This window comes from Antennarius striatus, chromosome 3 (genome assembly GCF_040054535.1).
Source record: "Antennarius striatus isolate MH-2024 chromosome 3, ASM4005453v1, whole genome shotgun sequence".
Lineage (NCBI taxonomy): Eukaryota > Metazoa > Chordata > Actinopteri > Lophiiformes > Antennariidae > Antennarius > Antennarius striatus.
The window spans coordinates 1,348,932-1,365,000 of NC_090778.1; the positions used below are offsets into that span (position 1 = coordinate 1,348,932).

Sequence of the window (16,069 nt, forward strand, 5' to 3'; positions counted from 1 at the left end):
GCTCTGAATAGAGCTGAGAGCTCCCTGAAACGAGGACCATGTGTGGACGCGACTCACCCACCAGAGGGACCAGTTCAATCCCTCGCTCCACTAGTGTATGGTTTGGAACGAAAGTACAAGACTTTCTATTTGCTGGCCAAGAAATTAGGCAGTCGTGCCCTTATTACCACCACCCGGGGCTTCAAGGGTATTTTGGGACTGAGATCAAGCAGAGCAAGGCGACCTTTGCCCTTGAGCTAAACACAGCTCAGGAGCGCTTAGTTTTCCAGAAATCAAACGATCTGACTCATTGGTCATCAAGCCTTCAACACATGATGGGGAAGACAAGTCGTGCGATCTACTGGTGTTTACCGGGTCACTGCTGATTGACTCCCAACAGACGCTCATAGTGGAACATTTTATTTTCTAGTACAGACCCACACTGATGGTTTCAAGTGTTAAATAACATGACATTATTATAAATACCTTGCAAATGAACAAATTATTTCATTGCAATCAGTATTGCCTTTATGAAAACATTTAATACACTGATAATTCAAAATAATGTGGCTGAATTATAATTTTACCATTCCCCTTATGCACAGTACCATCAAGGTCAAACACTAAAACACTCATGGTTTATGGTCTTATATAAGATGTTGATTATGATTGTTAATTTCCAATGAGGTGAAATTGTTCAAATACTTTCTAATAATGACAAATGTAGTGGTTACACAAAAAGAATACGATACAAAAGCTGAGTATCTTTCTACAACGACAGACATTGACAAGATGCCTCGACATTAGAAGAAGCTATATGATTTTAATTAAATATATCATTAAAACAGCACATGTAAAGCGTTTGCTTTTTGGAGTTTGATTATAGACGACAAATCTCGACCAACGACACCTACAGAACGACAGGAAGCAACACCAGGCCGGATTAGTGAAAGGAGACGCATGCTCAAAGTGCTCGGTGGTGGGATGGAGTCGATGGGCAACAACAGCTGCTAGTTTAGTTCCACCAACATCTGTCACCACGCTGGAGACAGAATTACTCTGATTGGTTGAGTTAAATGTTGGGGTGGAGCCACAGAACAATGACTGGGTGCAATGAATTCAAATCTTCAGAGCCAAAGATTAAAAGATTCAGGATTAGACAGCCTGATGGCGATTGTTAAACTTAGTGATGCAGTACTCGCTAAAAGCTTGACTTGACTTAGCTTGACTTAGCTTGACCTTAGGAGTCCAAACCAACAACAATCATAGCAGAACAATAAGTTTCATTCACTGGGTCTGTCTCACTCAGCCACTGTTCAGTTTAAAACCTCAAAAACTACCAAAACGCATCGATCCTTCCTTCCAACATGTACGACCACCGACCCTTCGCACCACAGACAGGTAGTGAGGTCACTACAGGGCACCAAAGTGACATCTGGTCCGAACAAAACCCAGTTTACTGTCATGTTCCTGACTGTCCACTGGCTTCAGTTTAGCTTTGACTCAACCTGTGACATGCTTCCCACTGTCCGTTGTCCATTCTATTGACTCTGTTGACTCTATTGGTTTATTGTAGTCATATCCCAGTACACATTTGAGGCCTGTATACTGAGGACACTGTGAGGTCAGGTATTGGTAGTGGCAGGCTGGTGTAGGTCCATCCACGGTGCCCCCTATGGCTACGTCTTGAATACTGAGGGTCTTGTCACTGTTCCACGAAGTTCACCTGATATGTGAGCTGGTGGCCGTTGTCCCAGGCGTACAGAAGCTTCTCCTTTGGGTTGTAGTCGATCTGAGTGGTGAAGGAGTACTCATTGGTGAAGGGCAGCCGTGGGATCGCTTCAGTGTTGGTGTGGGTGTCGTACGCGTAGTTCACTTCCCCTTCCCTTTGGTTGTACACATCCACAGCGTACAAGACACCGCAGATGATGAAGCAGTTCCCGTAGGAATTCCGTCTGAGACCTGTCCTCCAGGTGGTTTCCTTCTTCAGCGACAGGTCTCCTGGATCCAGTTTGCTGATGATGATCACCTCTTGCTGGTTGTAGTCGTAGTCCATAGAAGGGTAGATCACCCACAGGCCACTCTCGTCTACTGCAAAGTCAATGTCGGAGTGGCCCCTCCATTTCCACGGGGTGGTGTCCTCATAAACCACGTCATGCAGCAGCGTCCAGGCGGCCACATATCGCATCCTCAGGTCATATTTAATGATGTTCTTGGTGAAGGCTCTGTTGTAGTAGAAGGCTCCGTTGTAGACCACATGGCCTGTCCCGATCCAGTTGTAAGGCAGTTTGAAAAGGTTGCTCCATCGCCCTAAAAAAAAAAGAACAATCAAGTCAGTTTCACCTGTTTCTGATACCTCTTGTGTGAAAACTGCTTTTCATTTACATGTCCTGAGCCCAATGCGGCACGAAGACACCCGTCCTCATCACACCTCAGCTCCAGCAGGATCCTTCAGACATGGATTTAGACACGGACATCGGTAGAGTCTACATTACTCGACACTTCATTACTGCTGTTGAGTCTTGCTGATTCTAAATCATCTGACTGGATTAAAAATCTGTGCACACACACAATCAAACGTGTTCACCATCAGGGATCTGTACACCCTTTGGACACTGGCTTGTGATCCTCCACATCCTCCATGCTCAACAGCATGAGCATGGAGGATGTGGATATTCCTCTTGACTGCGAGAGGAATGTCTTCACTAGATAGACTTTTTTTTAACATTCTGTATATCGCCCATACAGACGATGGTCCATTCAGCACAACGGGCCGTAGCGTCTCTGTTCAGACGTCACAAAGGCTTTACTGTTGTTCAGATACTAACTGTGGAAGAGATGTGTGCCAAGTCTAGACATGCTGGTGTCCAGCAGCAGCTTGTCACACTGCTGCAGACCAGCAAATATAAAGACAATACACTTCAGCTTGGTGGGACTGTTGGTGTGAACGCAGCCTGAACAGCTGACGTCTTTATATATTCATCCTGAACAACCCAAATGGTGATTTACAGAATTCTATGTGACGCCATTGTGACCGACATCCCAGAGATATTTATATAGTACCAGACTAAACATGAATACCATGAATGATGACCGCGGTGCACTGGCGTCGTGCCCGGAGTGTCCCCCACCTCACGCCCTATGCTGCCGAGATAGGCTCCGGCTCCACGTGACCCGCTGCGGCGGATACAGCGGTGGTGATCTGAAGATGACTGACTGACTGACCATGAATGATGAGTCTTAATATAGCAATCGGTTGTATGGTAGATGCCTCGTCATGTAATGTAATGATATGATAGTCATTAAAAAGATTGATGTGATTGGTCCACAGCCAGCTGTGTAATAACCCAGATAATAACAGCTGGTCATGCTGGAGCATCAGTGGCTTCAGACCTGCTGGCTTCACTTACTGTGAGTTGCTTAATGCAGCAGTGTGTGTGCTCAGCTGATACCATGTCCTTCAGAGCCAAAGACAATGTTTTCAGCAGACCGTGTACACAGCGGCTTCATGTGACAGTGACCCGGTTTGTTCAGCAGGTCAGTCCTGAACCAACATGCTGTGTTCTGTAGGTGTGCTTCTCTAATCACATCCTATCTGCTCTCCTAACCTTCAAACCTCAGGAAGTGCCGTTTAGATCAAGATAACAGAAGCCTGGTAGATGACAAAAGCAACATGCAGTGGACCCCCCACCCCCGCTGCCCCCAGCCCCGAGTCCAAACCACTCCTAATCTCTTTTCCCTGCGCTCAGTTCAAAGGGAAGGCTGAAGCACATGTCCCAGAACAGCATTATCGCTCCAAACACCCAGTCTGGGATTTCACTGCCTCACATGGACGGACACTCAGAACGTTCAGAAAGCCCGTTGTCCAAACACGTCTCCATCAACACGCCCAGATTTATGAGGGCGGATCATCTGAACGCTCTGGGGGAGAGGAATCCAAGTCCTCAGTGGATTGGATGTGGAAGGAGGCATCACAACCAGCCTGCATTCTTCAGACCTCATCAGTCTCAGAGCTCATTGGACAATCAGCACGAATCAATGTCAACAGGGTTATTGGGGGGGTACTAGAGGCAGGATAATGGGGAATAATAGGGTTTTCATCAACTTAGGGAAACATGTGTCAGTCAATAAAAAACACAGCCTGGACGCTGATGGTGATTGGCTGATACAGGATGAGTGATCAGTTGGCTGGCCAATCCCAGACGCACTGAACTCAACCACATGGGAGACTATGCTGATGTCTGGCCAGGGTTTGTGAGCTGTTGTTGAAGAGACAGATTTCCTGGACCGGTCGTGATGAACTGACTACCCAAAGTTAATTACTAAAACCTCTTGGTCTGTATAAACTGGATGGTCATTTCCTTCTGGATTCTTTAAATAAAAGCTGACGATATCCAGAAACATGTTGAGGTCAGGAAATTTTTTTCTACTTTTCCCCTCGAACTTTTTGTGTCTTGCAGGGATTTTTCAATCTTCTGCGAATCATCTTTTTTCTGGTACAGCCTCTTTCAGACTTGTCATTTTCGTTCTCAGAGCTACTGTATCCGAAGATGTCTCAGGTGTTCCTTTAGCAATTTTCTTCACCTTACTCTTTCTTGTGTTAGTGTGTTTTCTTTTAGTTGCTAGAGAGAGAGAGGTGTGAACCACACCTCCCTGAGGTGTGGTTCATGTTCAGGCTATGGTAGCACTGTGTGGTAAAGTCCTGGCTCAGAGCTACACACTGAAAGTTCCTCACAAGCTGTTGAAGTCAGCTAGCATTTGGCTAACAAGTTAGCTCTGCTTTGGTCTGTGTGCACACAGACATCTCTGGTCCCATTTGGGCCACAAACAGGATACAGGAAGAAATGTCTTTCATGTGAGGGGGCTAATATCAAGACCTCCACCCATGTTAGACCCTTCCATGACTCTTGCCCAACGCTACTTTCCTCCAAGCCTCTGCTGCAGTTTGAAGCCCTTCTGTGTTTGTTGCCCCCCTTGTAATGATCTCATGAAGGATTCCCACACCACCGGGGGTTTTAGGAGATTTGCTTTTGCCTCATTGCCTCAGCTGTCCTCAAACAAGCCTGTCTCCATGTTGTAATGAAAACACGCAGACAGAACATGAACCATGCTGTTCCTTCATTGTGTGTGTGTGTGTGTGTGTGTGTGTGTGTGTGTGTGTGTGTGCGTGCACATGGAGTCAGAGTTTAAATGATGTAGCTTCTGGATTCCACAGGTTAGGTCTCAACAGGGAAGCTCTGCCCACAGGCCACGTAACAACCTCACTTTCAGACTAACTGTAGGTTCCACCAGGTGCAGTGTGATGCACACGCCCAGTCTCACCAGTCTCTGACCAGTGTGTTCATCAGTTTCCTGCCCGGTGACCAAACTGGTCAAGTAGCCAATGGAATTGTGCACCAACAGTTCACTGATTCTCACACTTACCAGAAAGTTTCAGTCCACTGATAGAATTCATCAGAAAGTTATCGAGTTGTCCTCCAAACCATTTCACTGTATGAACCTGTATGAAGGTTTGGTATCTAGGGCCAAACCCCCAGTGAGACATACCCTGCTTGAAGTTATCCAGGTTGCGGAACTCCACCAGGTTGTTGCCATAGTAATAGTTGGTGACGTAGATCTTGGAGTCTTTGGCCAGGGGATCCTTCATCCAGGCTCCTTCGTTTCGCCCGTAACTGTGCTGCTTCTCCGGCTGCTCGATGGACGCCACCGTCCCTTCACAGTTCAGGATCTTCCCTGGAAGAATCAAGCAGAAGCTTCAGCATCCTCGCCTGGGGGAGACGGACTTATGGTCCAGTCTTAGCTGGGGGGCAGCAGGATGTCTTTCTTCTGAGCCATGAGCGTCTTCATCGAGGGGGTGCAGGACCTACCTGCTCTGTGGAGGAGGGGTCGACTGTTGTTGTTGGAGTTGTCCAGCACCAGCACGATGGTGGGGGAGGGTCTTTCAGGAGCTGGTGTGGTGGTGGTGGTGGGTGTCGTGGTGCTGGCAGTGGTTGTGCTGGGGGTGGTGCTGATGGTGGTCGTTGTCGTGGGAACTGGAGTGGTGGGAACAGCGGCTTCAGCCATCGCCTCCATGGTTTCCAGCAGGCTGTCAGCCCCCCCATCCTCTGATTGGTTCTCTGTGACGTGATGAACTGTCAATGTTTTGACGGAATGATCTAAGAGGGGCAGAAGGAGGAGAAAAAAAAAAAGAGATTTCAGTAAAATACAGCAAATGGCCAAAAAAGGTCAGACAGCCCACGGCTGTTACACCAAGCCCATTCAGAGATGGTCACACTGGGGCCTGTGATGGAGGCTGGTAGACTTTAATAGTCTTTAATCGGTTTTACGTAACGCATGAGTCTCTCCAACGGCAGAAGTTCACATCAAAGAAGAAGCAGCAGTAAAGCAAAGATCAACTTCCTCCCCCCTCCCTGAACGTCTCTCGTCTCTTTCATCCTGAAACATCTTCTGCTTTAAATTAACTCCAACTGCTCTGGAATTCAGCTGCCATCAAAAATTGGATCAACATGTCTCAGACTCACGTCGCACTGAAACTATCTTTAATTCCACGGTGTGTTTAAATGAACACAATCAGTTTCTAACATTTCTTTTAGAAATGGAAACAAGTCAGCAGCTGCTTTAACAATAAAAATCAATATCAAACCTGCATTTTTGCTGTATGGTATCTGAAGGCATCAGCAGCGCAGGTAATTACAGACAGGTGGATCAATGGGTTATTAATGGGTGACGAAGCTGAGCCTAAAGCCAGAGTTTCCAGTTTCTCAAAGGCGTTTATCTTTGTACCATGTTTGATCACCATGGTAACAGATACTGGACACCAAACCTGGTCTGGTCCTGCCACTGCTTTTCCTGATAAAATAATAGTTATACATTCACAGCTGCAGATGAGTGATGTATATTCAAACACACTGACCAGTATATCTTTATCCCACAAAGCTGTGGAACAACATGCAACGGATACGTCATACATGCACTCACTGCAGCGTTTAGATCACGTCTCTGTTTGAATCTGATTTCCTACAAGTAGAAGAACTCTGAATACAACGTGACTCATCAGTGTTTGTGACAAATTGATCAAAAGGATGTCTGTGATCAGTCTGTGATCAGTCTGATCAGTCTGTGATCAGTCTGTGATCAGTCTGATCAGTCTGTGATCAATCTGATCAGTCTGTGATCAATCTGATCAGTCTGTGATCAGTCTGATCAGTCTGTGATCAGTCTGTGATCAGTCTGATCAGTCTGTGATCAATCTGATCAGTCTGATCAGTCTGTGATCAGTCTGTGATCAGTCTGTGATCAGTCTGTGATCAGTCTGTGATCAGTCTGATCAGTCTGTGATCAGTCTGATCAGTCTGTGATCAGTCTGATCAGTCTGATCAGTCTGTGATCAGTCTGTGATCAGTCTGTGATCAATCTGATCAGTCTGTGATCAGTCTGTGATCAGTCTGTGATCAGTCTGTGATCAGTCTGGGATCAGTCTGATCAGTCTGTGATCAGTCTGATCAGTCTGATCAGTCTGTGATCAGTCTGTGATTAGTCTGATCAGTCTGTGATCAGTCTGTGATCCGTCCCGTCAGCAGCAGACAGGGACATGAAGAAACCAAGCTCCGCCGTTCCGTTAAACCCCGTCACTATCCTCCCTATCTGGCCCTGATGCTTCAGGATTTGTCCGTACCCCCCCCTGGATGTTTCTATAATGCCTCCCAGCTGTGTGAGTTGGGGGGGGGACACAGCTGCAGCAGCTGAGGAGGTCAGCGTGTTTTCCGGGGGAAACTCCAGCTCAGTGTTTCTGCATTTCCAGGGCAGGCTGGGCCATTAATTCCGGCCAGGAGTTGAATGTGGACGCAGGCCAATCACCACATTCACTCCCTCCACTGATTGCATGAAGCACAATGTTTGGATTAAGTAATCGTACTTGTTCTTTAGCGTTTCTTTTTAGTTTCAGTGACAAAAGAACACGTCTAAAAACAGCCCTAAGCTAAGAGGTGGTGAACGTCAGATGTTTCCTCAGAGCTCTCTGATGTTCCTCAAGAAGCAACTAGAGATACGACTAAACAACCATTATCCGCATCATTTCCACGAAGTCATCTATGAACTTGTGATGAAGACATGTAACTTTACACATTTAGTGATGTGGTTTCCTCCTATCTACTCATTATGAGCATCTCATGATGTCTCGCCTCTACAGGCAGGGAGAGAGGTTCACCAATTCATCAGCATCATCTAGAAAACAGACCTTCAGTCGTTTTTCATGGAATTTCCTGCACACAACAACCGAGTCCTGCAGTGGTGTCTTTTACTGTCCAGGGACTTCTGTTATTTTAGTCTTTTTTATTTCCATGGATAGAAGCTAAATTTAGTTTCATTTGGGAGTCTTTTTTTACGCAGATGACACAACTCTAAACGAAGGTTTATATACAGTATATCCCATGTAAGTATGGGAAACGTCTGCTCTAGTGCGCCTTTCAAGGAGTTTACGTACGTCAGCATGTCTTTATTTACATAGTGTCCAGCAGTGTCTGCTCCACGCTTCCATGTCTATATTCTAGTGGCTTCTGTCAGAGGTCACGGGTCCAAGAAGGCTGCTGAAGTCAGTGTTAGACGGATCAATCAATCAATCAATCAATCAATCAATCAATCAATCAATCAATCAATCAACCTTTATTTCTATAGTGCTTAATGACATCATCAGACAAAGCGCTTTCAAAGCGCTTTAACAGACAAAGAAACCCAACAGAACCCTCCAGAGCAAGCGTAAGAGAAAAATTCCCTCATTGAGGAAGAAACTCTGGGCAGGACCCAGACTCTGGAGGGGGGTCATCAGCCTTGACTGATTGGGTGGGAAAGGAAACAGTGAGTGTTAATAGCTTTGCCCTCTTTCTTGACCCCTGCACCTGAACAACAGGTCTGAGGTCCATCTCTGAGTCACACCTGTGTCACTGCACATCATCGTGAAGAAGGCTGATGCGGCTTCACGAACCAAACTTCCAGCAGAGATGATGGGATGCAGCTCAGCGGTTCCATTCATTGGCCAGCGGTAGCTGAGGTTCACATACGTGCCAGAACACACGGCCTGACAGCATCATGTGCGTGTGCCGTGTTCAAACACCGCATTCCTATCCACTCATCCTGACGTAAAGGGGATTGGAAGGAGTCAGGAAATGTTTGCTCTGCATTGGGGAGGGACCCCACTCTTTGTTGGGGAGCGTGAAGCTGAGGCGTGTCACGGTCCTGGCAGCGCTCCATTGACACAACATTCCATCTGCTCCATGTAGAACGGTTGGACTTCCTGCTTGCTGAATGCACAACCAATCCGCTGACTTGGCTAACGTATGTACGCCACATGAGGCCAAACTATTTATTATCGTCTTGCTTCTTAAGAGTAAAGTTTGCAGCGCGGCCAAAGCCTAACCAGCCCTTTACACATCCCAACATCCTCCGCTGTAAATGAATTAACTAATGACCATCCTGACCGGTTCCCTGACTCAGCAAAGTGCCAGCTGGCATCGGATTAGTCGACTGAAGAAACTAATTTGGATCATTTTCTTAACACCCACAGCTGACAGCACACAGATGGGGGTGCTGATGCAGCTGATGGGGGCATTGCTTCAGCTCAGAGGGGGTGTTCTTGTGGAGCCTCACCTCTGTGCTCATCTTCCTCGGTCTTGGCAGCCTTGTAGTAGGTGATGCCCCTCACCACGCTGGGCTGCTGCCCCACCACCTTGGCTTTGGCCGTGGGGTCGGGCTTGACTGGCTTGCCAGGTTTGATGACCTCCTTTTTGGGCTTCACAGCCTTTTCTTTGGGTGACTTGGGTGGGGGCTTGTCTCCAGAGCCCTTCTTGTTGGGTGTTTTTACTGCTTCTGTTTTCTCATTGGTCTCCTGTGAACACGGACAGTTAGCCAATCCTGAGTGTGAAGATTCATCAGTTCATGTTCCTGCACCTCATCAACTGTCATGTATTGGTATCTTCATCATCCATCCATCCATCATCCATCCATCCATCCATCCATCATCTATCATCCATCCATCCATTTATCCATCATTCATCCATCATCCATCCATCCAGCAGACCTCCAAATCAGGCACAGTCAGTACTACTGTTGCGTGGTCTACTACAGTACTACTGATGTGTGGTGTACTACAGTAGTACTGACGTGTGGTGTAGTAAGGTACTACTGACGTGTGGTGTACTACAGTACTCCTGATAGGTGGTGTACTACAATACTCCTGATGTGTGGTGTACTACAGTACCACTGACGTGTGGTGTACTACAGTACTCCTGATGTGTGGTGTACTACAGTACCACTGATGTGTGGTGTACTACAGTACTACTGACGTGTGGTGTACTACAGTACTACTGACGTGTGGTGTACTACAGTACTCCTGATGTGTGGTTTGGTACAGTGCTCCTGGTTGTGAGGTGTACTACAGCACCAGTGATGTGTGGTGCTGATGCTGCTGCATCCTCACACCTGTGCTTTGCTCTCAGAGGAGTCTTTCTGCAGGAGCTGCAGGCTGAGGCTGGAGATCTCCTTCTTGATGCTCATCATGATGTTGGAGTAATTCTCATATCTCTTGAACTGGTTGGTGAGGCTCGTCATGCTGTCCCGAACAAACTCATTGTCTCGTGTCAGGTTGGTCTTGATTGTCTGTAATATAACATCACCATCATCATCATCATCACCATCATCATCATCACCATCATTATCAACATCATCGTCATCATCATCATCATCACCATTGTCAGTCGACATCTGGTATAATAACACCCCTTCATGAGCTACACAATCAAAATTGAACATGCAGAAACACTACATAACATTACTATACTCTAACATTAGTATAACACTATAGCATTACTACATCACTAAAACATTACTATCACATTAGTGTAACATTAGTATGACATTAGTATAACATTACTATAACATTAGTGTAACATTACTATGACATTAGTGTAACATTAGTATAACATTACTATAACATTAGTGTAACATTAGTGTAACGTTACTGTAACATTAGTGTAACATTAGTATAACATTACTGTAACATTACTATAACATTAGTATAACATTACTGTAACATTAGTGTAACATTAGTGTAACAATAGTATAACATTAGTATAACAGTAGTATAACAGTAGTATAACAGTTGTGTAACACTATAACATTGTTGTTCTATTTGCTGTATTTGTGATCTTCCAATACTTTAACCCTCACCAACCCTTTGATGGATGACAGAAGTGTGTGTTTACCTCCTCCAGAGTGTTCATCTGGGACACCACCTTGTTGATGTAGGAGTGGACCTTCATGAGGTCCATGCTGTAAAGTGTTCCCTCCAGGAGGTCCACCATCGATTGGAGCTGTTATAAAGGAGGGAACTGCTGTCATCAATCATTCCTGAAAGCAAACCGGACAGCTGCACCTCCTGCATCCACTCCAGTAATATCTGCCCTACACCTCCTGCATCCACTCCAGTAATATCTGACCTACACATCCCTGTTCACTGCAGTAATATCTGCCCTATACATCCTGCATTCACTGCAGTAATATCTGCCCTATACATCCCTGTTCACTGCAGTAATATCTGCCCTACACCTCCTGCATCCACTCCAGTAATATCTGCCCTACACCTCCTGCATCCACTCCAGTAATATCTGACCTACACATCCCTGTTCACTGCAGTAATATCTGCCCTATACATCCTGCATTCACTGCAGTAATATCTGCCCTATACATCCCTGTTCACTGCAGTAATATCTGCCCTATACATCCCTGTTCACTGCAGTAATATCTGCCCTATACATCCTGCATTCACTGCAGTAATATCTGCCCTATACATCCCTGTTCACTGCAGTAATATCTGCCCTACACCTCCTGCATCCACTCCAGTAATATCTGACCTACACCTCCTGCATTCACTGCAGTAATATCTGCCCTATACATCCCTGTTCACTGCAGTAATATCTGCCCTACACCTCCTGCATCCACTCCAGTAATATCTGACCTACACCTCCTGCATTCACTGCAGTAATATCTGCCCTATACATCCCTGTTCACTGCAGTAATATCTGCCCTACACATCCCTGTTCACTGCAGTAATATCTGCCCTACACCTCCTGCATTCACTACAGTAATATCTGCCCTACACCTCCTGCATCCACTCCAGTAATATCTGACCTACACCTCCTGCATTCACTGCAGTAATATCTGCCCTATACATCCCTGTTCACTGCAGTAATATCTGCCCTATACATCCCTGTTCACTGCAGTAATATCTGCCCTATACATCCCTGTTCACTGCAGTAATATCTGCCCTATACATCCCTGTTCACTGCAGTAATATCTGCCCTATACATCCCTGTTCACTGCAGTAATATCTGCCCTCATCCTGAGGACCACTGGGGGCAATCACACTCTTCAGATGCTGAGTGCTCCAGATCAATGCAGATCAATGCGTTTTTACGTTTCTGTGTCAGAGGTTTATTGAGTCTGTAGATGTAGGGGCAAGGACTAGCAGGAGTGGGGGGTCACAGCAGAAGTGGGGGGGTCACAGAGGACAACTCGTGTTCAGCTGTTTTTTGTCTTTCTACATTATGTCGCGTGATCACAGAGCGTGATGAAGATCACGTCACTGTTTTCATGGTCCACGTGTTAGAACACAGTTTGTTGTGCCGTGTTTGAACTGTAACAACGCTGGGGGGGCATCCAGCTCACCAGCCTACCAGACCCTCCCGCTCACCTTCAGCAGCTCGGGTGCCTGCCTCTTCAGCTTGTCCATCTTCCACTCGTTCTCACAGGGGTTGAGGGAGGAGGGCGGCGCCGTGCAGGAGCACCTGCAGTCGGAGCCGGAGCTGACCGTCTCCACCGTGTAGAAGTCCTCCACGCGCACACTGCCGCTGCGCAGACGCACGCAGGCGTCCCGGCTCAGGGGCCGCATGATGCACTTACAGCGGCAGTCCGACCCCTCCGAGGTCATCCGGACCGGCTCCGTCTCCCCAAACACCTGCAAGACATGGTGGGGAACATCGTCCAATGACCGCCAGCAACACAACTCCTGGATTAAAAACTGATTACAGCCTCGGTCACAAACAAGCAGCTTCATACGCAGCAGACCGATACCGAGGATGTGGGTTTCCCCAGATATTATCCACACCCGTAGGTCTGGAGAACGTCTTCTGAGTTCTGCTCCATTATTTCTGTGCTGTTCTTCCACAAATAACTCAGCAAAGGAAGGAAAGTCCTGCTAGAAAAATAATCATGTTTCCTCTCGTCTGAATGTCAGCCAGGGTGACTCAAACATCTCAGGACGTCAGCATCGCCTCTGGTTTCCATGTTTGATGACAGAACTCTGGCAGCCCTTACTGAACCAACAGGAAGTGTGGTGTGTCGGCGTGAGCGCCCATTACACACAATTCATGATGCGTTCAGGTGCTGTCGGTGTGTGGTCACATCAGAGCGAAGGAGACTTCACTTAACGGACACCTGGAATTTTCTGCATGACTTCAGCTGCAGATGTTTTCCTTTGCAGATGTGATCTCTGTGGAGACTCAAGTGGACCGAGTGTTCTGAGGTGAAGCCCCCGACTTTAAACCGACCGTTTGACGAGGTGTCGTGTGCTGGAGGGTCTGAAGCGGCCAATCACACAAAGCTTTGGGCTCTCCTGCTTCGTAGGGTTTGTCCTGTTTGTGTCCCGTCTTCACGCCCATGTCCTCCCACAGAGACGGGGGGGGGGAGATGGTCTAAACAGTCTTGGTTAACAGAGTCGCCTCAAGCAGGAAGGGTTGAGGTTTGAAGCCCAGTTGGCCGTTTGAAGACCTGCCAGACCTCCAGACCAGACTGAGCTGAGAGGGTCTGCAGACCCCCCAGACACCCCGGTGTTGAGACCAGTATGAACACCTGTGAACAGGGACTGGTGTGAGACCACGACCAGAGCAGAGGAAGGGGTGCAGCTCCAAGGTTCTGTATTTTGCTCATGTTCACCCCCCTGGTTGGAGCTTGGAGGAGTTTTAGAGTGGCGGGGTGAGGAGGGCTTGAGGAGGTGGGGGCTCATTAGAGAAGGAATTCAGCCGAAGGAAGGGGGCAGATGTGGAGAGCCTGTTCTGTTCTCTTGACTCCTGGGAGGGGGTCTGGTTGGGGGCAGGGCTCCTGTTAGCTGAGCCAATCCCGACCCGCGGCGGGCTGGAAGGCATCCGAGGGCCACATGAAAACACGCTGGATTAGCAGATTAAAGGCCTGAATGCCTGCAGGCCGCCGAGCTGCTTTGTTCAAACACCGAGTGCCGCGTAGCAACGTTAGCTTTAGCAACACCAGCTTTAGCAACACCAGCTTTAGCAACGCCAGCTTTAGCAACACCAGCTTTAGCAACACCAGCTTTAGCAACGCCAGCTTTAGCAACACCAGCTTTAGCCACGCCAGCGTTAGCGCTTTAGAAGGAACCAATCAGAGAAAGTCAGCCAGACTGACTGTAGTGTCTGGACAGGAAGGACCGAAGCGTCTCCGAGCAGGAACCTCCTGCAGGAGGACACTCACACCAGACACAGGAAGTCGTCCGATCCGAGCGCATCACTTCCTGCTAACAGATCACACCTACGCTTGCTGGTGCCACCCTGACCCCCCAGCAGCAACTAGTAAAAGCCCATGGGTTGAGCATCAGCCTTGAACCGCTGGCAGGACAGTCCTGAGGTTATAACCTCCCCCTGACGGTGGTTATAACCTCCCCCTGACAGTGGTTATAACCCCAGGACTGTGTGTGTCAGTCTGTCAGTGAACCACAGCTTCTCACCATACAGACAGACTGAGGTTCGTTCTGTCTGTGTGTGTGTGTGTGTGTGTGTGTGTGTGTGTGTGTCTGTCTGTCTGTCTGTCTGTCTGTCTGTCTGACACGTACCAGTGCACCACAGAACCCTACAAATCCAAACCAGCATCCACACCTACGGTCGGGGTGGAACCGACCGATGCCCCTGAAGTCCGTGTCTGGAGGAGGAACCAGGAGAACCCACAGAGAACCCAGAGACATGAGGAGAACACGCGGTCCACACTAAAACATACAACCAGAAGTAAAACATGTAACTACACGCGAGGGTTAACTCTGTAACGTGTCCTGAGGAGGACTGAGGGCTGAACCCTGTGGGGGGGCATTAACATGACAGCGGTTCTGCCCCAGAACTTGTTGTGGTTCCACCATCCAACACGATGACTCCCCAGAGGCTGTAGACACAACGTTTAAGGAGTCTGTCTGTCTGTCTGTCTGTCTGTCTCTCTGTCTGTCTGTCTGTCTGTCTGTCTGTCTGTCTGTCTGTCTGTCTGTCTGTCTGTCTGTCTGTCTGTCTGTGTGTCTGTCTGTCTGTCTGACTGTGTGTCTGTGTGTCTGTGTGTCTGTCTGTCTGTCTGTCTGTCTGTCTGTCTGTCTGTCTGTCTGTCTGTCTGTCTGTCTGTCTGTCTGTCTGTCTGTCTGTCTGTCTGTCTGTCTGTCTGTCTGTCTGTGTGTCTGACTGTGTGTCTGTGTGTCTGTGTGTCTGTCTGTCTGTCTGTCTGTCTGTCTGTCTGTCTGTCTGTCTCTCTGTCTATACTGACTGATTAGTTTAATGGTATGTATATGTATATATGTGTATATATATACATGTATAGTATGACTACACAGTATATACATCCACCCTAACAGGTGTCTACGACGTCACACAGAAACCGCTCCAGTCTCCTGCTGTGGACCAATCACACGACTCCAACACGTCTTCAAAGCTCATCGGGTCCACGGACTCCTCCTTTAGGACCCACATGGGACCAGAACCAGGGTCCACACTCCTGCCTGACTTTTAATCTAATTGGCATCGTGACTGTAGATGTTACCCCGGCTCATGGGGGGGGGGGGGGGACTATCAACAGAAACACTGAATTAGCACAGGACCGTCAATTATCTGAACACAGGGTGTCAAGCAGACGCTGCTTCTGAAGGTCCACATCTACATTCCTGATGGTCTGTCCACACACACACACACACACACACACACACACACACACACACACACACACACACACACACACACACACACACACACTGTAAACACCAACACACAGCTGCCTTCAGGAA

General features: G+C 47.7%; 1 protein-coding gene across 1 annotated transcript in view; it reads right to left on the reverse strand.

Moving 5' to 3' along the window:
• Window positions 1-383: 383 nt before the first annotated feature.
• LOC137592982 (olfactomedin-like protein 2A) overlaps window positions 384-16,069 on the reverse strand; it is a 17,939-nt gene continuing 2,253 nt past the window's right edge. The window contains exons 2-8 of the mRNA XM_068311521.1: window positions 12,722-12,985; window positions 11,235-11,342; window positions 10,453-10,629; window positions 9,622-9,859; window positions 5,847-6,134; window positions 5,527-5,712; window positions 384-2,289 (exon numbers count right to left, since the gene is read on the reverse strand). Of these exons, the coding sequence (XP_068167622.1) occupies window positions 1,685-2,289; window positions 5,527-5,712; window positions 5,847-6,134; window positions 9,622-9,859; window positions 10,453-10,629; window positions 11,235-11,342; window positions 12,722-12,985 (1,866 nt within the window). The 3' untranslated portion in view covers window positions 384-1,684. The remainder of the gene's footprint in view (window positions 2,290-5,526; window positions 5,713-5,846; window positions 6,135-9,621; window positions 9,860-10,452; window positions 10,630-11,234; window positions 11,343-12,721; window positions 12,986-16,069) is intronic.